The following is a 22,603-nucleotide window of genomic DNA, read 5'->3' on the forward strand; positions in this document are numbered from 1 at the left end:
GTTGGTTCCTTCTTAATTAGTCATCCGGCATTCGCTTTTGCTGTTACTTGTGCGTATTGAATCCATTAACTGTACGCTGTTTGTATATTATGTGTGCTCATGTAAAACTCAAGTTAATACAAAAATAAACTTCTCTTTGGTGTGTTTCTAGGTACGTTCGGTTGATTGCTGACACGCTGAACGCTCTTCTAAGAGCACTTCCACAGCACAATGGCCAAGTTGCCGGCGAAGAATAGGTACAGAATGTTCTCTGTTTCATACGATACCTCAAAGCCGAATCCCTCGCCAACTACAACATGCCAATAGATGCCGAACTTCTTGTCCATGGTCTCCTTAATGATCCTGGCTGCTTGCTGAAACGAAATTCAAGCCGACTGGTAAGGCTTACCCAATAGGCTAAGAATTAGGCTAAGGCTGCCCCTGCACCACATACCTCGTAGTTTGACGAATATTTCTCGCACGCAGTGATGCTCAGTTCAATGGCCTCCAGTCGCATTTCCTCATTCATGTCCGAGTGCTGTGAGAAAAATCGAATACTGAGATTAATCTCGCGAGCTTCCTTTGGGGCTATTTAAGCTCTTCTGCAAACCTTTACTAAAGGATAGACGTGGAGGATTTTCTTTTCACCCTCCTTGCCGCCTTCACCCTCATCAGCCATGGCTTCGATTTACTGAAACTGGCGACTGAACGAACCACGCAAGACTCCTCACAATCACAGGGACAGAACGAACTAATGTTACAAAAATTGAGTTAAATTCCGATTTACATGTGACACACGACTCAAGGTGAATGGAGCGCAGCGCTACATGTATATGTGTCTACTTCTGTCAGGTGAATGTTTATGAATTTTTGTTTTCGTTATTTGTCACGCCAGCGCCAGGGCCACTAGGACGGGCTCCTATGCTACTATGGCAATTCCTTCTTAGATATTATTCGCTTGGCCCCCTTGTCAGGAGCGAGGTTCACTTAAAACTGACGATGACGCTCAAGCACGGAGCTGGCGCTCGCCATTAACAGACTTCTGGGAAGGCAACCGCAGGGCTCCGCAGTGCCAGGATGCCAGGGGTGAAGTTTAGTGTATGCCGGGTGTATGCATTAATAGCGGAGGCAATTTCTGTGTGCGCTGCGTTTGCGCCAAGTCTGCATGTTGAAATATCCCCTGCTCTACCCCCCACCTTGCTGCATCCCTGTTTTGTTGCAAACAAAAGCAATTTCCGTGCTGGTGCCACAGCTAGACAGACGACGCGGCGTCGGCTTCGTCGTCGTCATCATCTTGGCGGCAACGACAACCCCAATTTTCGCAACGTTTTCGCAGTGATAGTGGTCAGTCGAGAGGGGAGAGGAAGGGGCGGATAAATCTGAAACTGTGCTTGGAAAAACCCACCCTGGACCACCCTAGACGGAGATGAATGTGGGATTCGAATCTGGCGGGCAATCACAAAAGGGGCACACTACAAGTGGTGCTAGTTTTACGGAAGCGAAGCCTTCTGATCACCAGTACCATCTATCGATAGTCCTACTGAGCGTCGATCGCGTTGTGTCGATGAGAAAGGAAGCAAAATACAGTTGTCCACCCAAAATACTTTTACGAGAACTAATTTAAGCACTGATTGTATCATGTTTGAAACATATCCTAAAATACACTTAAATAAACACTGGAATATTATAATGTCCTACATAAATGTAAACAGTAAACAGATTTCGTAATACTAAGATTTATTTAAAGTGCCAATATGGGAGTTGACTTGTCCTTATGATATAATATTATAATGATGGACTCCATCATAATAGGGAGCGAAGCCTTAATTGACATCCCAAAACTCCTCGTCCTCGCCGGGTAATTCGACCTTATTCAAGCTCTGCTCAAGGGTCTCACTATGGGTTGAAGTTACTGAATCTTCGTCCGAATCCTCTATCAAAACAAATTGATCCTCGACCTGAACTGATTTCTTTTTTAGAATATCGTCAAGGATCTCCCTTGTAGCGCCAGTGCGATGGATGCGAGACAGTAGTGTCTCAATTGGCATTTTATGCATGTCCTCAAAGTCGTCCTCCCCGCTTTTATACTTGTAGTATTGCTTAAAAGTATTTAGCTCGTATTGAACATCGTCCCAGATACGTTGCTCCTTGCTCCTTGTATCTACATGAAAGGGATAGGTGACACCATGTATGAGCTGGTAGCGATTGGTTTCCCCCACATTGCGAGTGAGCGGATGCTCCAGACGCATTTCAAGAATGTCCTTGCGTACAAATAGCGCTATCTGCGACACATGACCCACGGACTCGTAATCCTGGGGTGGATTGCCCACACCCATCAGGGCGAACATATAATTGGGATATTTCTGGACAATACCCATGCACCAGGACTTGAACTCTTCACGTGTCCATTCAAACTTGTGATCCTCGTGGCGAAATCCATTCGGCAGAAGGGTATTGAAGCGGGTGAAGATGACATTATAGTCGGAATTCGGTGTGCTAAATATAGCAATTTTGGGTTGCATGAATCCGAAAATATTTACTGGAATTTCGGTCAACACATCGTCATATACGTGCTCGATCCTGGAAGTAAATGTAAATAAATATTTTGGATATGGTATTGTTTTTCTAGGCAGTGCAGCTTACAGTTCCAAAGCAATTACAGCATCCGTGTCCCGCAATTCATCCGAAAAATCGGCCACGTTTCCCTGTAAAACCTTCACTTGCAGGGGACACTGGCGTTGCCTAATGTGGTCTGATACTAATGGATCTATTCGATGCATGTACTTCTTCAGCACGTCTTCGTCAATGTCCACCTACAAAACCAAAAAAGCGAATTCAAAATTAGCAGCCATTTACAGTGAATTCATCGGCATTCACAACGACGGACCGACGTGTCTACTTCGCGGAGGACAAAGTTGATTTTTTTTGGTATATTGCAGTATATTTACATAGGGTTGCCTAGTATTCCCAACATGCAAAACAAATTGGTACAAAATTAAATAAACTCAATGCTTTTGCACTACTATTATTGGAGCGTAGGATATCTTTCGATACATTTCTCTTCTTATCATAATTATTGCATCGGATTGTCAATTTGTTTTTATTTTTCATCAACAAAATTTTTTAAAATTATTAGTTGTTTGTCTGTGATTGGGGTTAATTCATATAAAAGTATTCAGACAATGTGAGAGCGTCAAAATTGAGTTGAAAGTATTTTTTACGGTATATTTATACAAAAATTTACGTATATTTCGGTATATTTTATGAAGGGTTGTCACACTGCTTTTCTTGTAATTTGTTACGAAAATAAGTGAACAATAAATAAAGTGTATAAGGCGATGAACTCTTTGTGAAAATTAAACGTGTTAGCCGCCTCACTAACTACAAATTGTAAGCACTAAACTAATATACGGCTATAAGAGGTAGAAACTGGTGAAAAATTGGCTTGTATAGGACAGAGAAAGAAAACGTAGAAAAAAAGAAGAAGAGAGAGCTGGCAATACGTGAGAAAAATAGCTGGAAAATCAATTCAATCGAGTTTTTTGCCTTAGCAAACGAGTGGAAACTGGAAAATGTTTATAACGAATACTCAAGTGCCCAAAAACAATAACAATATGCTGCAATGCTATGCAATATAATGCCGGGGGAAGAAAAATCTATTTTTTTTTTCTCTTTTTGTTTGTCTGTCCGTCTGTCCGGTGATTTGTTCCTATTATTACAGACTTTAAAAACAGAATCCTTCAGACGTGCACGCATGATCTATTATTGAAGTAGGTGATAAATGCAATATTTCAAACATTTCTGGAAGATTTTAAATTATTTGTTTTGTTTGTGTGTATATACACACTAACACAAGCGAACACGCTGTCGCTGTCTATTTGACATTCCCCACTCTACTTGTGCAGATGTATGTACATATGTAACTAAAATGTGTAAATAATTAATGAATTAAAAAACTATATAAAGTGCGTTAAAAATTATGTATTTAGCACTGACAGAAAATTCTCCACTCCAATCACTCTCTTCACTCACACAGTCCCGACCCCGCGAATATCAGGTGAAAAGGAAAAGGGTAACAACAAACTAAACGGAATCGGATAAAAACAATAACATTTGTACACGAAACGCAAATTTGATCAACTCAACGTTCCTTAATAAGTCTTGCGTAAATCTAAGACGAGACTGAAATTTCGCCTAATCCGCATAATCCCACATCCAAGGCGGGGGCATCGGCACCACGGACAGACGAGATGGGCAAACGGCTCCCATTGGAACGCCCACCGACAGATCGCAACATACGAAAACGAAAGCGGGTGGTGGCCAAAGAAGCCAGCGGTAGTGTGACTGAGAAATGCCAGCGCCTTAGCGCCTTAGCGACAAATGATAATGGATATGCGTTCCACGAGAACGACGACGAGGACTCCTCATCGTCGGGGTCCGCTGGCGGTGGTGAAGTAGCGGAAGATACATCAGTGTTGAGGACCCCTCAAGCTCAAAACCTCCTGTTGGCCGGAGCCAGTTTTGCCAGTGACCACAACCACTCAAACTCAACCGAGTCGCCGCGTCCGGTATACACATTGCGCCCATCAGTCGTCAATGGAACGATACTGAGAGACGTGCTGTCCAAGGCGTGGCGTTTGGGACGACCCATAGGTAAGTGATGATTGACCAGTTTGCAGTTATGCAAATGCAAAGCGCTGATTTTAACCACCATACTTTTATGTAGGCAAGGGCAACTTTGGCGAGATATTCCTAGCATCAGACGACACTGTCTGCCCCGTTAGTTCAGAGAGAGCCAAATTTGTCGTTAAAATTGAACCCCACTCAAATGGCCCACTATTCGTCGAGATTCACTGCTTGATCAACACGTCTCACATTCTGACTAAGAGTAAGCATTACACACCCAAAGGTTTATTGCTTTATGCTAAGATCATTTTTGTTGTTGTAGAAATAACCGATGATCACGAGGATGCTTCCAAAATGTCTGCTCGTAGGCAAAATATTAGCAACGGGCCGCCGTCCGGAATACCCAGCTACATTGCCTCAGGCACACACTACTTTGGAGATGCTCGCTATCGGTTCTTGGTCCTGCCCCGCTTCGATCGCGACCTGCACTCGCTCATAAAGAACTCACGGGTGGATCAGAAAAGCCTGCTGGTCATCGCTATCCACATAATTAATGTGTTAGAGCATCTCCATGATAAGGGCTATTGTCACAACGATATCAAGGCACAGAACCTAATGATATCCAAGTGCAAATACCTCAAACAGGAGGCAGTGCGTACGGGAAAAGGCAAGGGGGCAAAGAGCGAGGGCTACGATGAGCATTACGATGAGAAACAGCAGACGACAGACAGCGGTAATAGCTCGGAGCAGGAAACAACGGATGATGTAGTCAAGTTCAGTGATGGCGATGGAGACTACTTCATGAAGAACAAAAAGTTTGCTTTTAAGCAAACTCGGATGTCCTCGGATGTCGCCGAGGAAGACGAGGAAGATGAGGACTTTGATGATGGCGCCACTTCGAACAGTAACAATAGCAACAGCCAGGACATGTATCACACGGCAATGAACAATAATAAGGGAAGCGTTCGCAAGCCAAATATTGAGTTTAGTGGCTCCAATCCGGTGCGGTCGTGCCGTCGAGAAAAGCGCAATTCCATGTACGAAGAAATGGTCAAGTCGCACTATCTGCGACCCACCAAACGCGTTAGCTACCGCGAGGACTTCAACGAGGAAAAGGACGATCAGTCGCCAGTTACGTCCGATAACGATTCAGAGGAGTTTCTTCCACCATCGGCCAGACGCTCGACAGCAGCCGTGGGTAAACGGGGAAGACCCGCACAAGCACATCCATCTACGCCCTCCAAGTGCTCCATAACTACGCGAGCAACGCGCCATCAATCGAAACTCAAAAGCGAAATGAACGAAGGTAGCAAAAGGAGTGGAAGGCGGCAACAGGAAGACAACCAGTATCATGCAGAGTATCAGCTCCTCCCCGCCCAGGAAGAGCACGTGTTCCTTATCGACTTTGGCCTGGCCTCAAAGTATCAAGACCGCGGTGTTCACCGTCCGTTTATTATGGACCAACGACGTGCGCACGACGGCACCCTGGAGTTCACATCGCGAGATGCCCATCTAGGCGCGCATTCGCGGCGGAGCGATCTGGAGTGCTTGGGCTACAATTTGGTCTATTGGTCAGAGGGTTATCTGCCCTGGAAGGATGTGGCACAGCAGCAACAGCAGGAGAAAGTGCATCGTGCTAAAGAACTTTTCATGACAGACGTCTCGGAAATGTTGCGTCAATTCTACGGCAAGCAAGTTCCTAAGTATTTGGGCGAGTTTCTGAAACAGATTGGACAGCTGGCATACCAGGAGCGTCCCAATTATGAACGTTATCGCAACATCTTTAAGCGGGAGTTTCAGCGTTTGGGCTATGATCCTAGCCAAATGCGGTTAAACAGCGAAGAGATTTTGCGCACACGCGTGGCTGTTAAGGACGAGATTGATGGCAACAAATGCGATATATTTGAACTGAATAATAAGATATCCACTAACGTGATGCGTAACTCAGCGCTTAGCACTCCGTTCCAGGAGCACTCGATAACGAATCGTGTATCGCCGAAAAACCTGCGATCCAAGTCGAGCAAGAAGAATGTGAAAAAGAAATTCTCATGGGCTGAGGTTATCTCTCAAGATCCCGATCAAATAGCGCGCGAACGGGCAGCCAAGGAGTTTGAACGGGAGGAGACCATATGCCCATTGCAAATGCGTCTTCCCAAGCGCTATGAGGGCAGGCCAACCTATGCGATACTGGCAGTTGAGCAGAGTCGGCGCGATAAAGGACTGGTCGTGCAGGAACACAACGAAGGCGAATACCATGATGAAGTCGATGCATTGACTCGCGAGCAGGAGCAGCAGGAGGAAGAGGAGGATAATGCTGGAGCAGAAAGCACTGATGGAGAGGTAAATTCTAGTGACATTTAAAGCAGACATTAGATATTCAAAAATGACCGTAAATATATATATATTTATTTTTATCATTAACCAGCAGTATGCAGAGCAAGGCACGTCCGATGAGAGTGATTACTCTGACCATTCCGAGGAAGCAGTGCGTCGACGCGTCAGAGGAGGAGCCTATCGGAAAAAAACCACCAGCAAGCAACCCCAAGCACAGCAGCTAAAACCCAACCGAGGTGTAGCACGTAGTGGCAAAAACTTAGCTGCAGTTAAATCTGCCACCGGTGCTGTTAGCAAATCACGCTCCACGCCGTTGTCATCAGTGGCCAGCAACAAACGTGGCTGCGCCACACGCAAAGAAAATGCCACTGTGGCCTCCGCTACCGCTGAGGTGGAGCGCAAACTGAAGTCAAGGCGGTCGTCAGAGGATCGTCCCAAGCAGCGGCGGACGCGCCGTTGTCTATATAAGACTGAGTCAAAAATTGGCGGGCACGATGTAGAGAACAACTCGAGCTTGGTGGAAGTGCAGAATCTGTACAGCGAATACGATGATGAGAATAACTACATCAAGGGGCGTAATGTCAACTCGTCCAGGCATTGTCGCAAATTATAGAGCGATAAATAGGGACCGACCGACTAGGGGACTGGACTCCAAACAGAGCAGAAGCAAAGCAACCTTAACTCGTTGTCAAGTATTTTTAGTGGTAAACAAGGCACTAGCCGATGCCAGATGAGGTGTTCAAAGGAACAGAACATAACCTAATCATGCTAATACACGTGGACACCACTCGTAATGATTTTTAATTTTGGTTTTTAAATCATTTAATTAGTTAACTGTAAGCATTCAGATTGGTACGCTCAGATCAGGCGTAGCGCAGCTATGAGAGCATCAGCTCAGCTCCGCGCGCAATACGTTGTTGAATTATCCGATGTTGTAAGAAATATATGTACGAAACGGAACACAAACGGTGTGCAGGAACAGTGCACTGTTTGGCTCCAAATGGCCTTGATAGCAAATCTTTCATATTTTGAATTTTCATTTGCCACTTTTGCGTTATTGTTAGGTTTCATTACCCTTTACCCCGATTCGATTGCATATAAAAAGGTACATACTCTCCTCAATAAAGTATTTAATATAAATAGATAAAGGTTATTTCATAATTATTATGATAGCAGTCTAAGCTAGGATACGATACAGATACAGCCGAAGTAAATAAAATATAATCGTGTTTCCTTAACAATTTCCCTAAAACAAACGCCAATTTACTTAATGCTTACCAGAACTATATTTTCAATTGTTTCAATTCGTCTTAGTAGGGGGAAAAATCGGATTTCTGCACATCCAAATTCGACAGATTTCCGGATCTGGGACTTCCATCGAGGGTCGCTTAAAATTTGAACTGCGGCGCAATACCTCTGTTCGTATACTGGCGGATCAAAGCTTATATTATGTACCGTCATTGCAGTAACGGTCTGGAAATCTCCACAAGGAAGTTTATACGAAAACATTGCGCTTCGCTTCGCAATAATTTTTGCAATTATATTTTGTTTAATGTTTTGATTGTCGCGAGACAGAGAACGATTAACCCATTGTCGTCCAGGGGGTCTCATTTGAAAATGAGAAGGTATATTTGGGTACATTTCTCAGCGAATTTATCGATTCGACCAACAGAAATAGCGGTCACACTGTGTCAAAGTAGTAAATAATAAAAAAAAAAACTGATTTCGCAAGATGCGGTATAATATGTTTGCAAGTGCTTTCAAGTTGCTGAGTAGCACTAAAAACAATAGATTGTTGCTTATAAATGGACGCAGTTTGTCTAATGCCACTCAATCCGACGACACATCGTCCAACAATGCGCAACTTCCCCTTCCTCCGCAAGACAGTGCGAAGAATATTTATAAGTCAGAGGATCAGCAGAGATCTCTGCACATTGCTGTTATCGGACTGCCCAATGTGGGCAAGAGCACGTTCATCAACAACGTAATCAACCACAGGGTATGTCCTACATCCGCCAAGGTGCATACAACCCGCAAGTCGAACACGGCCATTTGCACAACTGGACAAACTCAGCTGGTGTTCTACGATACGCCCGGCTTGGTGACCCAGCGGGAAATAAGGAAGCACCACTTGGAGCAGAGCTTCAGGAGCTCCTACCGACATGCCATTCAGCATGCGGACGTCATCGCCGTCATGCAGGATGTCTCAAACAGCTGGACGAGGAAGGAACTGCACTCCACTGTATTGGATACCTTGAAGGCCTACGCCAACATACCCAGTTTCCTCGTGCTGAACAAGATAGATGCTCTAAAGTCGAAGCGAGTGCTCCTGGACCTGATCAAGACTCTGACCAATGACACGCTCTCTGGTCAGCGTGCTGGCAAAGGAGCAACGCGAGGTATAGCAGGCGGCGACGCCACGGATCAGGTGGCAGAGGGAATTCCACTCAACAAGCGACAGACCACTTGGGATCACTTTGATAATGTGTTCCTTGTCTCAGCCATGACAGGCAGTGGCCTGAATGAGCTTCAGAACTATCTGATTGGACAGGCACTGCCCAGGCAATGGAGATTCGCCTCCGACATTCACACAGATGCCAGCCCCGAGGCTCTAATTGTAGAAAGTGTTCGCGCCCGTTTGCTGGACTACTTGCCGCAGGAGATACCCTACAACCTGAAGTGCGAGCTTGAGTATTACAGCTTGGAGAAACGTATGTATATATATACGATGCAGTCATTTCCATATAAATAACAAATTCCCATTGTAGATGTTGTCTACACGTCCGTTCAAGTGCAATGCCCCACTGAACGCATTGAGCGGTTGATATGCGGCGAGTCCAATGGCAAACTGCGACAGATTACTGAACGTGTGACCTCCGATTTGGTGGAGATGTTCGGCCAGGCGGTCTCCCTGACCATTTCAACGGTCTCCAAGGGCAGGAAGAGTACTTCCGCCGACCGAAGCTAAGCCCCTCAAATTAGCTGTTTTTGTTAAATTTTACTTTAATTGTAATGATTATATAAAACATAGAACTTATAACAGTTTCAAGTGTGCAACCAACTTATCCAGCTCAGCAGCTGGCGCTGGTCCTAAGCCCAGAACCGTGGCCGTTCCCGCGTCCAGCTGTGTTCGGCCAGCATCCCTCACCAAAGCAGCAACGACGTTCGCCTCCTGCGCTTGTCGCTCCAGTCCATTTAGTTGCTCGAAGTTTTCAACACGCAACACAATCTTTGGTTGTCCCATGTGACACCATCGCTGCAGAACAGCACTCTGTTCCGCCGTGCCCTGAGCGGCGTTCTGATAGCACATGACGGCAGCGTGTGCACATTGGGCCGCCGTTTTACCTTTGGTCATTTTCAGATCGCCGCGTACGACGAGCGCCAGCTTGGTTGGTTTGGTGAATGCGGCGCTTATGAGCTTCTGCAGGATGCTACTTGACGTTGGCATACTTTTTACTCTGCTGGTCGATGTACTTCTGCATACAGGCCCGGAATTCTTTCACTCTGTCCTGGCATGCACGCCAATCACCGGTCTCGGCTATACACTCCTGCACCTTGTAATGTAGCTCAATGCAGCCCGTTTTCTTTAGCATTAACTCTACGGGATCCTTTTCATCAGCGTCGGACATCTTTTTCTGTCAGCCGGCTAAAGTTGCATCATAAGTTTCGAAATTATATATAATTATTTCTCTTCAGGCACACTGTAAACAGTGTTTATCGGTTGTATCGTTAAAATATACCGTCGGACTCTCAGAAATATACCAAGGAAAAAAACGAGCTTAACCCACTATGGAATACATTTTTTCTGAGCTTCTGAGCGAATGCAAAGAACCCCAGAGACTCCAGAACCCCGAAGACCTAGGAACGTACGCTAAAAATTCAGCTGCAACACATTCGTTGTATGAACTACATCTATATCTATATACTATATGGTTAGTGAAGAAACAGAGATAAATTTGGGTTGGTGGCTGTTACCAGTAAGACCAGAGCATATATTTCTCTCGCTCGCACTGCTTGATTTGCCTATTTAGCCGATCTTAGTTCGAGTTAAGTCTATTGGCATAATGGTATAAGCGACTTGATATTTGACTTTGTCTCACTAGTTTGCATTTGTATCCCAGATTTGTGAATAATTCTGATGGGCGCACGGCCTTACAGGTGACGCTGTTCTTTGGCCCCGAAATGGACTGGACTGGGTAAATATTTGCCCCACAGCCAATCAGGTCAAAGACAGTTGACCATACGATCTGTCTCGGTTGCAGCTGGACAAATATGTGGAGGACAGTGCTGAGAAATAGTAACATTTGGGTGGGTGCTTATAAATACGGTCTGATCGGTTAGTTGGTCAGTATCTGAGCTTGAATTAAGCAAGGCAATCATGGATATGTCGGTGTTGTGGCTGTATCTGCTCCTGGTGTCCGTCCTGCTGTTGTTCCTGGTGCCCACAGCCGAGTCAACTTTCCTTCTATGGGCCTGCATTTTCCGGCTGAATATCTGTCCGTTCCTCATCACGACCACCCCCGCTACCAGTTCGACTTAATGGAATATGATGGAGATGCGACAGGACCCGTCAAAACAATAATTAATTAACTTTCCATAGACGGCTATAAATAAATGCAAAACCCTATCGACATCCGTTAGATCAGCCATCTTCAAACAAACTGTTCACAGGCATAGACTATAACTTAAAAACTTGATAACTTTATTCTAGGCAGTCTTCTTCACATTGTCCATCAAAGGCGAGCTTATATCACCCAGGACAGCTTCATTGCTGTAGTCATAATAGTCCCCGAAGTTGGCCCATGTGTAGTTGAAGTACATAGGACTTGCCCTGGGATCATCGGGTTGGTTGGACGGCGGGACAGCAGTGGAGTTGATATGCTGAAGCTCGGCCATCAATAAGTCGAGTACCTTGGGATATCTGAAAGAATTAAGGGATTACGGGGCAGCCGAACGTGTTGAGCAGAACGTTTCCAACTTACTGTGCCGCCAGGTTGAATTGTTCGCAGGGATCGTCGCGCACATGGAACAAACATGGGGCTGAAAATGCCGTCGCCACACAACTGGTGCCTTGAGTCGATTGCCCTTGACAGGTGACGGTGGCAGCCGCTCGCAGTCTCTGCTGATCCGCCCGACTTGGGAGCATTTTCATCCCAGCCATGGCTTTAAATAATTAATTAACAATAATAATTAAACATAATTATTTAACTTAATTTCCTTTCATTTCCCCTTACCATTTCCACTCCTACTCTTGAGCACCAGGTTCCAGTTATAAAGATGAGGATCTCGCTCCCCACCCGGTCCGTACCAGCCGTCCCATCTTCCATTGTAATTAGTGCCCTGGATCATCTTCCAGTCGCCCACCGTCAAGGCGGCGCTGCCCCAGATGTCGTCGATGTTGTGAAGCACAGTCTTTCGTGGCGATGGTAAGTCATGGACCAGGGTCTGCCAAAGGCTCATCCCATCTAAACTCTGGCTGAGATTGGCCAGAGCCGGATTGCCTCCAGCGGCCTCCATCAGCGTCGGTAGCCAGTCGCTGATGTGCATGGTCTCGTCGACAACGCGTCTCCTCTTCTCGAGAAGCGGCGACCAAATGAGGCCAGCGGCTCTAACGCCTCCCTCCCACAGAGTGTTCTTCACGCCCCGCAACGGATAGTTGGAGGCAAAGTTCAAGTTGAATCCCTGAGCCGGGCCACCGTTGTCCGAGGAGAAGACAATGATCGAGTTTTGCAGCATGTTCGACTTTCGCAACTGGTCCACAATCAGGCCTACGCTCTCATCCATTTTGGCGACCATGGCTGAAAGCGAGAAACCAGAACAACGTTGCAGCATCAGCACTAGAGCATTAGACTTGCGATCGAAGCGCGGGACTGACCGGCGTATCTGCGACGCTTGTAGTGGATAATGTGGTCCAGCTTCATCACATCGTCGTCTGGCACCGGCAGTGGATTGTACGGGTTGCCCGAATGACCAGCCGCATGCGCCACGTACAGGAAAAGTGGACCTTTCGTTGCGTCATGGTTGGCTATCACCGAGACCGAGTGCCTTGTTATCACATCTGTCGTGTACTGTCCGTGAAGATTGTAGGCCACATCCGTTCCGTTGCGCATGTCCAGGCCCCATAGGTGTTTCTCGACGGCCGTATGATCGTTGTAGTCATGATGGCCGGACCAGAAGCCCACATGACTGCTAAATCCCCGATACAGCGGCGTATACTCGAGCTTCCAATGCCCCAGATGCCATTTTCCAGCTATGTGGGAGGTGTAACTGGGGCGCAAATGAATAGAGATAAGAATATGATTGTTTCGGAGATAAATTGCGAAGGACCTACCCCAAATCATTCAAATATTGTGGTAGAATCTTTTCCTCCAGGGGCAGTCCACGTGGCTCAGCCGCATAGAGCACCGTATGCTGCATACCTGTCCAAGACGAAGGACATGGATTGAGAGATTATAGCCAAGGACCAAGTCAACATACCCGTATGAATGGGATATTTTCCAGTCATTAGTGCGGACCTCGATGGTGTACAGATCGGAGCGACATAATATCGATTCAAAATGATGCCCGAATAGGCCAATGCATCGATGTTGGGCGTGGGAATCTCTGCCGAGCCATGGAAGCCCACGTCGTTGAACCCCTAAAGGTAGAGATAGCCAACAGATGATGATTCTTTGATTCTAGCTAGCAGCAGAGCAACCTACCAAATCATCGGCCAGAATGAAGATGATGTGAGGCTTGGCCGGATCGTTGCCCGCCTCGGAGGCAGTCAGCAGGGGCAGCAGCAGCCACAGCAGGACCAGAAAATGCATGGTTTGTGTCTCTGAACTGGAAAATCGGGTGAAAAGTGTCGGCATTAGATGTTATTAGCTCTCACTAATTGATGTATTGCAGAGATTCGAAGTGTTCAATGGTTTGGGTTCCTCCATCAATTACAATTACGAGTACGCGACGATATCAATTGATCGGCCGCCCAGTCTACATTTTCGACTAAGTATTGAGTGTGATCGTCGTCCGGCGAACTTACCGTCACAGCTCGGGAAACGGGAATAAAAATGAATCGGCAATTGCAATGGGGCTCGATGTCCAGCCTGTGCTGTGCTAGTTGCTCCCCCAATGCCACACTTCAGCTGAAGCGACGCATAATTGATTCGATGACAGATTTCATGGCTGTACGAATGGGAATACTGAACCAGTTGCCACAGGAATGGCTGGTTATACACTACTACTGCCAACTGAAAAAAAATATCTACATTTCTGCACAGCACAGTCCAGAACGGCTTCTAGTCAAGTCCCATCTAATTAGCATGTGAATTGCGTTGTGTCGCTGCTTTTACCGTTAATAGGTCAAATAAATGCCACACAGTAGCAGCAGCAGACAGCGTCAGCAGCACGTAAATTAGTATGTTCAAATTAAAAAAAAACCAAATCGGAATGGAAGAATTGGATTGATACTAAGTCTTTATTTCGCCGAGGCGAACTTCTAATGCCCTAGCAGAATGACAGAGAGTGTATTTATTGTTCGTCAAAGTTCGTTCACCCACTAAAACATAAGAGAAATTCCTTTATACTACAAAATTATTCATGAGCGAGTGTTTTGTTTGTTTTGTTTATTATTGAAATGGCAATGAGGTTTTTTTTTGTGGTTTTTATACTCTTGAAAAGGGTATTATAGAACTGGTCAGATATTTGTAGTCCACAGAAGAAAGCATCTCCGATCCCATAAATAATATACATTACTGATCAGGATGACAATCAATGACCGTCTGTGTCTATGTAAACTAGTCTTTGCCTGCCCTGGCCCCATGCGTCCCGTACACGAAAAGCGGACCCTTCATTGCTGGCCATTACCGTCACCGAGTGCTTTTTAATTCCACTTTTCCATTCGTGAACATCTACCTGTTGAACCTTTGAACATGTATATTTCAGACGCACAGTTTAAAAAAAGTCGAACTTCAAGGGTATATAAGTTTCGGCTCTTAGAAACTAGCATCCTTACAGGTTTTAGTAAAGTAATTTAAGCTGAGCACTTAACTTGGTAAATATTCGGCCAGTCACTTTTGTTTGAAATTAAATTTTGTGTACACCTTTGAAATAAAAAGTTTCACGTTTAGCATTTACTTTTATTGACAACCAGACCAGACCGCCGCAAACCGTTTATTTAAAGAGTTGGATCTGGATCGTGCATGGATCGAAATGAGCGAACGCTATGTTAACCAAACAATAACAGAATTAGCTGCGAAAGCTCCCAAGTATGAACTGGCGCATTTATAAATTGGTTAGTGGCAACTCTCCCGCCGACAATTCGTATTTAAGAAAGTATCAATATATATTTTTTTGAGTTCTAACGATTTTTCGCTCAAAGAAAGGACAAAGCAAACTTTACTCCTTGATAACGACAAAAGATATGTGTATTTGTAATTGTAATCGTTTCACTCGACTTACATTTTCATAAGTTGACCTACGATTTGGACCTCTAGTATATACACACGTTATGGTTAATTGCATTTACATTTATATTATTATAGTACATAGCTCTGTGGTTTCAACGGGCGATGGCGAAGAAGGAAGGGATTTAGGATTCAATAAGCACAATTAATTCAACTACGAACTCATAGACGGGGATCCGTATTCTTCAGCCAGACGATTTAGACAGATCCAAGCCAAACAGATTTAATGCTAATGATACTAGATAGATTCAGTAGACATTGGAAAATAAATTTAAACTAAACAGGCAATCATTTCTTATGGAAAGCACCCAATCACCTAATGCTTTGTGTTTGTATTCAATAGTCCCTCAGAGTGGGGGACCTGTCTTAGAGAATTTCAAGGTCTACGTGTCGTATTTCCGGAAATTGCGTCTGTCAGGAGAAGGGAAGTGTATAGCTGTTAAACAGTTTAAAATGTGGTTCAGTGTAACTTACCCGCAGATTCATTTCAATGCGATCGATCTCACCGCCCATAAGGTCCACAATGTTTTCGCCATGGGCGAGCAGGAATATCTCCAGATCGTCCACCTTTTGGAAGCCACGAACAGTCTGGAACCCGATCAAGAAAACTTAAAAAAATAGTTCACAAATAGGTCAGGACTACGCACCGTAAGTAGCTTGGCGAGATCCTGCTTGTCCAGATACGAGCGCGTCAGCTCGCGACCATCAAAGTCAAGCTCAGCCTGCGAGAAGAACCAAAGAATTCAATCAAATTTGTAGCGAAAAAAACCAAGGTCAGAGTCTCACCTTATATCGGACACGAGCATTGCCAATATCAATGCCCTTGACATCATAGATAGCCCGGATCATGACATCAGCCTCCAACGCAGTGTTGATCTTCTCCAGGCGGTCGGTCGAAATAGAGACACCCACTAGGGCATTGGCATTGGTGTAAATAATGAAAGAGGCCACGGCTCCCAGCAGACCTCCAATGACAAGCGATCCTGCGGCGTCAAAAATGGGCGAGCCCGTATAGCTGCTCAGTCCCATGCAGGTACCGGCTACAATGACACCAGTCACGGCAGCAGCATCTTCGCAGAGCACCACATTCACGCAGGGATCCTTGCCAGAAATAACTAATTAGTGAAAAGATAAATACATATGTATGAGAAACTTCCAGAGCATCCAGATGAGTAAGGAAAATGCCAACCGTATTCCTTGAAGCTCACGTTATTAACACGGGCCGCACGCTTCAGCTCATTTATGGCTACCATCAGGGTAGCGCCTTCGGAGACCAACGATCCCATCAGAATGCAGTAGACCCAGAAAAGATCGGCGATGGGCTGAGGATGGAGAATGCCCTCAATGCCGTGATAGATGGACAGACCACAGCCGACACAAAAGATGCCCACGCCTGAAATCAGCGAAGACACATAACGCATGTTCATGTAACCATAGGGATGGTCTGTATCAGGACTCTGTGAGGACTTGTAAATGCCAAACGCAAGTATAAGCTGGTTAATAAGATCCGCCAACGAGTGAATGACCTCGGCAAACATGCTGTGGGAGCCACTGTACACCCATCCACCTGCCTTAAAGAGCAAATTAGCTGCATTGCTGGAAGGAGGCGTTTATGTGAATCGTTTGTCTTGTCAAGCAATTTATTCTTACATGGCAATGGCGGTGGCTACTACTTGTCCAGACTTCTCCGACTCTTTTTGATTATCCATCATAATTTTGGTGCGAGAACCAATCTCCCGGCGATAGTCGCGCAGGCGGCGTTTCACAGTAAACAAATCTGTTGGAGCATCCACATTTACCAACACCATCAACTGGTTGAATATGTACGTGAAACAGGAAGTCACTTACTCTGCTGGTACTGTTTGCGTTCCACCTCGCGCTTGAGACGCTCACGCAGAAGGTTCTCTTTGGAGCCCCACACTTCCACAGCTTTTGCCTCGACATCCCGTCGCCAGTAAACGGTCATGGGAGGCTCTTGTTCGTAGGGAGATCTCCTCTTGATCTTCGATAGAGAGTCCAGGTCAGCAGCCGTTAACATAAAATCTGCAATTGCTCTCCCTGGAGTAACAAAATTTCGCTCTAGTGAGGCGCGATAATCGAAGCGTGCGCGCTTTGGTGTTGGTGTGACAACAGGTGGAGTCTCTGCAGGTGGTGCTGTTGGACTGCCCTTGGTGTCCTTGACCTGTGCTGGCGACTTAGGAGCAGATGTAGGCGAGCTAGAAGGTGGTTCAGAGTCCGTGGTACTATTAGCTCCATCTCCTACAGTTTTACTCGTATTGGACATCATATTGATGGCCGATGAGTCTGATTTCTCAAATACAATCTCATTGATCTTTGAGTCTTCAATGGTCGTGCTAATGGTTAGGATTCCCTTGGAAGTTTTCACCTCGAAGTTTTTTGTTTGTCTAACATTCGTCTTGGCCTCAGTCGTCTCCTCCTTCGACTCCTCAACAGGTCCAACGACTTTATCAAGTGCCAGCTTTTCCTTTTTCTTGGAATCGCTCCCTCCGGCACTACAGCGAAACTGGAGGAACATGCCGGGACGTGTCCGCGCTTGCGGCTTGAAGAGTTCCGAGTCATTTTGCATCCAACTTTTGCCGGAATCATGGCGCACAGACAAGTGACTAATAGCTCTGCTGAACTGCTGGTGTCTTCGCTGCAGGAGTTGCACGCCGCGAAACAGCATCCTGCTTCTCGCAGCAATGCTCTGAAAATGCAAAGAGTTTAAAAATGCTCGAGTGCTTCATATCATATCATATAATGCATCTCTGCCACTTACACGGCGCGCGCTGTCTCAATATCAGACTTTCAATCAGATGTTGTCTATTGTTGGCGTTATGATTCCACTTTTAGCGCAAAGCTACGAGCAAAGATGGTGTGTACTTGTGATGCAAAAATTACTTTGTTCCACGCCTCTTCAGGCTGTGTGTCTCGGAATTGACTTAAATTTTGAATTAAATAAAATTAACAATTTTTACAACTAACTTAGCCCGGCTGAGATAAAGACAATGATGCTATCGATACACTATTGACTGTGCACGATATATAGGAACTGTTACCGCTTTCCAGCACTAGCGTAAACAGCTGTTTTTCGCCGGTTTTATAACAATATATTAAATCTTTTTTTGTTCCGTAATTGCTATTTTCGGGTTATTAAGATGTATCTGATGATTAGAATTGCCAGATTTTCCCGTCAGATAGCTCGCCCACTTGTAGAGCCTCGCCACTTTGCCATATTTTGTTCTAGTGCGGATTTGAGAGGGAGAAAATGTACGTATTACATTGAATCAAATTTTAAAGATTTTGAAAAGTCTGATTATGATTCCAGGCATGTCCACCAAGGAAACCAGCGAGGGCGGTAATGAAATTTTGGTCGAAAGATTGGAGGGCGCACAGAAAGGTATTACAGTGCTTGGCCTTAATAGGCCGGCAGCCAAGAACTCGTTAAGCCGTGCAATGGTGGATACCTTTAGAGAAATCTTGGACGAGATTAAAAAAGATAATGATTCGAGGGTTGTTGTCCTACGCAGTCTTACACCGGCCATATTTTGTGCTGGCGCGGATTTAAAAGAGAGAAAATGTACGTATTACATTGAATCAAATTTGAAAGATTTTGATTAGTTTGATAACGATTCCAGTCATGTCCATCGAGGAAACCAGCGAGTTTGTTTCTAATCTACGGAATCTTTTCATTAGCATTGAACAATTGCCGATGCCCGTGATCGCCGCATTGGACGGCGCTGCTCTGGGTGGTGGTCTGGAAATGGCCCTGGCATGCGATATACGCACTGCAGCTACAAATACCAAAATGGGTCTGGTAGAGACTCGACTGGCCATAATCCCCGGCGCCGGGGGCACTCAGCGACTGCCTCGCATTCTCTCCCCCTCGCTGGCAAAGGAACTTATCTTTACTGCTCGAGTCTTGGATGGAAGTGAGGCCAAAGAATTGGGTCTCGTCAACCATGTTGTAAATCAGAACGAAAAAAAGGATGCTGCCTACCAGCAGGCCCTAAAGCTTGCCGAGGAAATCCTGCCCAACGGTCCAGTGGGTGTACGAATGGCCAAACTGGCCATTGACAAGGGCATGCAGGTCGATCTTAGCACTGGCTACTCCATAGAAGAGGTGTGCTATGCTCAGGTGATACCCACAAAGGACCGCTTGGAGGGACTTGCCGCGTTTGCCGAGAAACGCAAGCCCGTCTACAAGGGAGAATAAATGGATAGGCCCACGGTCCTATTGTTAAGCTGAACAGTGCATTTATAAGTTATTCTGTAATTGTCATAGACAAACACATGATCAAGTCCAATTTGCTTGATTTTATATAAATACAACGATTCGATCGAGCTGCCAAATAACTTGAATTACGCTAATTATTCAGCTATTTTTTAATCGGCTCGCTGACGCATCTGCACTTATTCATGACAATGCTAATCACAGCCATTAAATACCACCGATTGACATCTAATTGTATTTCCATTGCACACACAGCGGGAATATGGAACTGGAAATGACATGCAAAAATCACCTTGATCATGTTGGCGCTTGAGCTATGCGGAAGCAGACATTTCTTTGGAAGCCCCAAGTTCACAAATCATTTAGAAAGTTTCTATTGTTCTGGGGGATATTAATATATGTACATAGATACATATATGCATGCACATATGTACATACATATGTATGTGTAAGTACGGGTAGGTCTGTATAACCATTTCTTTTGTCACCGGAGACCGGCAACTGTCAGAGTTGCGGAGTTGGGGCAGTTGCTGTTGGTGTGCCTGCATTTGTCGAACAAGTAATTTGCATAATGCAAATATCTTGTGCGTACCCCTTTGACACGCCTTTAGGGCGTGGCGTGCTCAACACTTATTAGCCTTTTGTCACCTGCGGCAACGAGAAACGAAACACTGAAATACTGAAATCACTTTATTAAAAAAATAAAGTGAGAGAATCTCAAGATGAGGCTGCGACCGGTTACTCCGCAGCATGTCAAGGAAGTTTATTTTGGCCGTCTCACCTTCACCGCCTACCAACCCATCGTACGTCCACTATCCCATATTTCTGTTACGTCACAAGCACTGACACCACCCACACACGATCGCCCAGAGAGCATTAAATTAAAATGCGATGCGGGTGTTTGACATCGGCAAGGTCAGTGCCGTTGCTTGACTTAGCGTGGAAGCAGCAGCAGCAGTAGCAGAGACTTGGAATCCGTCGAGATCTGAAACGACAATCTTTAGAGCTAGTGCCAAGCGCAGTCTGCATATTAATTAGTTAATTACTCAGCGCTGAACTCGTCCGATCTGAGCTGACCCCAAAAACAGTGTCCGAAGGCAGATCCGGAAATCAATTGCGGAAGTATACACATCAGTATATTAATTGTGTTTATTCATTATCATGAGCGATAATATGATTTGGATTTTTGTGTTGCGAATTTCTTGCCGAACAAGTCTTAAATTTAATTTTGGTTTTAATTTTGCTCAGTTGGTCAGGAAAAGTGTGATTGGCATTGTAATGAGGGGGCAGGTGGAGTCTTACATTTTATATTTGGGGAATATTTCGGAATAAACGGAAATAAATCGTTTCCAGGTATTTGCGTAACGAGTTGTCTCACTTGGACTTGCACTTGAATTAGATTGATGGCCGAGATACACAGAAGCTGAGTGTTATATGTAGATGTGGTGGAAAGTGTATTCTAATTGAGAATCCCTCCCCAAAGCTCCGATAATACTTTGAGAACCCACCCATCTAGCTTTCACGACCGGTAATGCCCCATTAATGTGATAAAACTTTATCAAGCTCAACCGAGATTGTCAATACGGACAGCAACTGTGGTAAATATTTTCAAAATTGTCTGCGCCCAATCGATAAGGAATCGTTAAGTCAACATTGCAACGGCTAGAGCCAAAGCTCTTGACCTGTTTGAAAGGGTCTTGCCTTCTCTTCTCGTCGATCCACAAACGGAGCCTTTCGGCTTATCAATCATCCAAGGCTTTCCCATAGCATACGTATACGCAACATGTCTTTGTCGGGCGTCAAGAAGAACATTTTTCTCATGCAATAGGAGATCGTTGCGTGTACAACATGTGTATTGCTGGGGCCTGTAATTAAAGATACACGATAAACGCCATTCAATAAAGACTCATGTCAACTCCGCAACGCTATTGGAGATTGGAGACATTGTTGGGGGTATTAGATCATAGTAGTAAACCAAGTTACTCACTTGCACTAGGCCATTTTCAACTTGAAATTTGTATTTTAAATGCCCCCATAAATCAGTGACCGGCAATATTTTAAATCGAAAAATTCCAAATGCACATCACGTGAGAAATGCATTTCATTTACAGTCTGTGCCATGTCAGAAAATTTTCCACTGCCCCACTAAAGCTACAGCGGTTGACAACAAAGTGGTAACGGTACTTTGTACTTTGTAGTTGAGGAGCATTTCCGATATCCACGCATGGATAATAAAATCGAAATCGGATAAGTATTACAGCGGGAACGAGGCAAGTTGTTTCCTTATTGCCTTATCCTTTCTATTTCCCGTGATTTTCTCGCATTACAGGACGAATCTAGACAGGAATATGGTTTGGAAAAATTATTTAAGCTGTGGGTTTGAGTTGAACTAGTGGCTTTTTAAGCTTACTTCGATTCCAATTCCAATTTTTTGTCTATATCTGTCGACTAGCACCTAAACAACAACAAATTAAGACCAACAACATAAGCAAACAAAACTGAACATTTCATATTTTATGGTTAGACAACAAAAACCAACAATTGACGACAAGCGACCGCAACAACAATGAGCTACTTGAAACAAGTCAGCTCCATAATCTGTCTTAAAGCATTAGTGGTTGCAGAGAGGCGTAGTGGCGGAGAGGAAGAGAGGAAACCCCTAACCAGCCAACAGAGGACCAGAAAGCCGTTCGAAATGTCTTACAAATTCTTGAGTTTGCAAATGTTCAATGTACTCGTAGTCCAACCCCATTTCTTGATACTGTCATACTACGATAATTGCCATAGAATTGGTGGGATAACATATGGATTGATTGATGGGTGAAAAGATTCATATGTATATACATATGTATGTACATATGTACGTATGGGTGATTGGTTGGCAGAGTTTGTGGGTCTGTGTTGCATACAGGGTGCGCCACAGAATGGAGTGTGACCTTGGAAATATTCACCGAAGAAATCCAATAAGATACGCTCTTATGAA

General features: G+C 44.9%; 10 protein-coding genes and 1 long non-coding RNA gene across 18 annotated transcripts; 4 read left to right on the plus strand and 7 right to left on the minus strand.

Annotated features, from left to right (window-relative positions):
• Positions 1-70: 70 nt before the first annotated feature.
• On the minus strand, positions 71-841 carry LOC111071434 (dynein light chain 4, axonemal). The gene is made up of 3 exons (XM_022362765.2): positions 590-841; positions 434-517; positions 71-353 (listed from the first exon to the last, which is right to left on the minus strand). Exons 1-3 carry the CDS (start codon positions 656-658, stop codon positions 189-191), a joined length of 318 nt encoding a protein of 105 aa, XP_022218457.1. The 5' UTR covers positions 659-841; the 3' UTR covers positions 71-188.
• An 834-nt stretch (positions 842-1,675) lies between these two features.
• Positions 1,676-8,532, minus strand: LOC111071431 (small RNA 2'-O-methyltransferase). 3 transcript variants are annotated; one of them, XM_022362760.2, is made up of 3 exons: positions 8,218-8,532; positions 2,623-2,792; positions 1,676-2,559 (listed from the first exon to the last, which is right to left on the minus strand). In XM_022362760.2, exons 1-3 carry the CDS (start codon positions 8,446-8,448, stop codon positions 1,803-1,805), a joined length of 1,158 nt encoding a protein of 385 aa, XP_022218452.2. In that variant the 5' UTR covers positions 8,449-8,532; the 3' UTR covers positions 1,676-1,802. The 3 variants fall into 3 exon arrangements, with proteins under 3 accessions (XP_022218452.2, XP_022218454.2, XP_022218453.2); XM_022362762.2 differs by lacking the exon at positions 8,218-8,532 and adding an exon at positions 2,928-3,140 and having other exon boundaries at positions 1,680-2,559; XM_022362761.2 differs by lacking the exon at positions 8,218-8,532 and adding an exon at positions 2,867-3,140 and having other exon boundaries at positions 1,680-2,559.
• On the plus strand, positions 3,253-7,956 carry LOC111071430. Of its 3 annotated transcripts, none has more exons than XM_022362758.2 (5): positions 3,253-3,369; positions 4,016-4,632; positions 4,706-4,867; positions 4,928-6,945; positions 7,034-7,956. In XM_022362758.2, the coding sequence occupies exons 2-5, from the start codon at positions 4,230-4,232 to the stop codon at positions 7,550-7,552; spliced, it is 3,102 nt and encodes a 1,033-aa protein (XP_022218450.1). In that variant the 5' UTR covers positions 3,253-3,369; positions 4,016-4,229; the 3' UTR covers positions 7,553-7,956. The 3 variants fall into 3 exon arrangements, with proteins under 3 accessions (XP_022218450.1, XP_022218449.1, XP_041450238.1); XM_022362757.2 differs by having other exon boundaries at positions 3,254-3,369; positions 7,031-7,956; XM_041594304.1 differs by lacking the exon at positions 3,253-3,369 and having other exon boundaries at positions 3,938-4,632; positions 7,031-7,956.
• Positions 8,533-8,609: 77 nt separating the features above from the next.
• On the plus strand, positions 8,610-9,973 carry LOC111071432 (GTPase Era, mitochondrial). Its single transcript, XM_022362763.2, has 2 exons — positions 8,610-9,650; positions 9,708-9,973. The coding sequence occupies exons 1-2, from the start codon at positions 8,672-8,674 to the stop codon at positions 9,905-9,907; spliced, it is 1,179 nt and encodes a 392-aa protein (XP_022218455.2). The 5' UTR covers positions 8,610-8,671; the 3' UTR covers positions 9,908-9,973.
• On the minus strand, positions 9,925-10,387 carry LOC111071433 (probable peptidyl-tRNA hydrolase 2). The gene has a single exon (XM_022362764.2). The coding sequence runs from the start codon at positions 10,385-10,387 to the stop codon at positions 9,974-9,976; it is 414 nt and encodes a 137-aa protein (XP_022218456.2). The 3' UTR covers positions 9,925-9,973.
• Positions 10,371-10,668, minus strand: LOC111071435 (cytochrome c oxidase assembly factor 4 homolog, mitochondrial). The gene has a single exon (XM_022362766.2). The coding sequence runs from the start codon at positions 10,566-10,568 to the stop codon at positions 10,371-10,373; it is 198 nt and encodes a 65-aa protein (XP_022218458.1). The 5' UTR covers positions 10,569-10,668.
• Positions 10,669-11,022: 354 nt separating this feature from the next.
• On the plus strand, positions 11,023-11,558 carry LOC111071359. The gene is made up of 2 exons (XM_022362655.2): positions 11,023-11,135; positions 11,202-11,558. The coding sequence occupies exon 2, from the start codon at positions 11,318-11,320 to the stop codon at positions 11,477-11,479; it is 162 nt and encodes a 53-aa protein (XP_022218347.1). The 5' UTR covers positions 11,023-11,135; positions 11,202-11,317; the 3' UTR covers positions 11,480-11,558.
• A 66-nt stretch (positions 11,559-11,624) lies between these two features.
• LOC111071358 (arylsulfatase B) lies at positions 11,625-15,094 on the minus strand. 3 transcript variants are annotated; one of them, XM_022362653.2, is made up of 8 exons: positions 14,972-15,094; positions 13,641-13,764; positions 13,417-13,576; positions 13,271-13,358; positions 12,815-13,206; positions 12,174-12,737; positions 11,922-12,102; positions 11,625-11,860 (listed from the first exon to the last, which is right to left on the minus strand). In XM_022362653.2, the coding sequence occupies exons 2-8, from the start codon at positions 13,746-13,748 to the stop codon at positions 11,647-11,649; spliced, it is 1,707 nt and encodes a 568-aa protein (XP_022218345.2). In that variant the 5' UTR covers positions 13,749-13,764; positions 14,972-15,094; the 3' UTR covers positions 11,625-11,646. The 3 variants fall into 3 exon arrangements, with proteins under 3 accessions (XP_022218345.2, XP_022218346.2, XP_022218344.2); XM_022362654.2 differs by having other exon boundaries at positions 14,936-15,094; XM_022362652.2 differs by having other exon boundaries at positions 13,964-15,094.
• A 227-nt stretch (positions 15,095-15,321) lies between these two features.
• Positions 15,322-18,402, minus strand: LOC111071356 (zinc transporter 9). Of its 2 annotated transcripts, XR_005968082.1 has the most exons (9): positions 18,166-18,402; positions 17,235-18,093; positions 17,037-17,163; positions 16,576-16,982; positions 16,173-16,501; positions 16,034-16,108; positions 15,861-15,974; positions 15,703-15,797; positions 15,322-15,624 (listed from the first exon to the last, which is right to left on the minus strand). XR_005968082.1 is itself a non-coding variant. In XM_041594257.1 (8 exons), exons 2-8 carry the CDS (start codon positions 18,070-18,072, stop codon positions 15,753-15,755), a joined length of 1,935 nt encoding a protein of 644 aa, XP_041450191.1. In that variant the 5' UTR covers positions 18,073-18,093; positions 18,166-18,402; the 3' UTR covers positions 15,322-15,752. The 2 variants fall into 2 exon arrangements, 1 of the variants encoding a protein (XP_041450191.1); XM_041594257.1 differs by having other exon boundaries at positions 15,322-15,797.
• A 53-nt stretch (positions 18,403-18,455) lies between these two features.
• On the plus strand, positions 18,456-19,739 carry LOC111071357 (methylglutaconyl-CoA hydratase, mitochondrial). The gene is made up of 3 exons (XM_022362651.2): positions 18,456-18,656; positions 18,715-18,966; positions 19,025-19,739. The coding sequence occupies exons 1-3, from the start codon at positions 18,545-18,547 to the stop codon at positions 19,600-19,602; spliced, it is 942 nt and encodes a 313-aa protein (XP_022218343.1). The 5' UTR covers positions 18,456-18,544; the 3' UTR covers positions 19,603-19,739.
• Positions 19,740-20,773: 1,034 nt separating this feature from the next.
• Positions 20,774-22,360, minus strand: LOC111071413. The gene is made up of 3 exons (XR_002607483.2): positions 22,031-22,360; positions 21,608-21,956; positions 20,774-21,485 (listed from the first exon to the last, which is right to left on the minus strand). It is a non-coding gene; the product is annotated as an uncharacterized LOC111071413 (long non-coding RNA).
• Between the last annotated feature and the right edge of the window lie 243 nt (positions 22,361-22,603).

Source organism: Drosophila obscura, unplaced genomic scaffold (genome assembly GCF_018151105.1).
Source record: "Drosophila obscura isolate BZ-5 IFL unplaced genomic scaffold, ASM1815110v1 contig_25, whole genome shotgun sequence".
Classification (NCBI taxonomy): Eukaryota; Metazoa; Arthropoda; class Insecta; order Diptera; family Drosophilidae; genus Drosophila; species Drosophila obscura.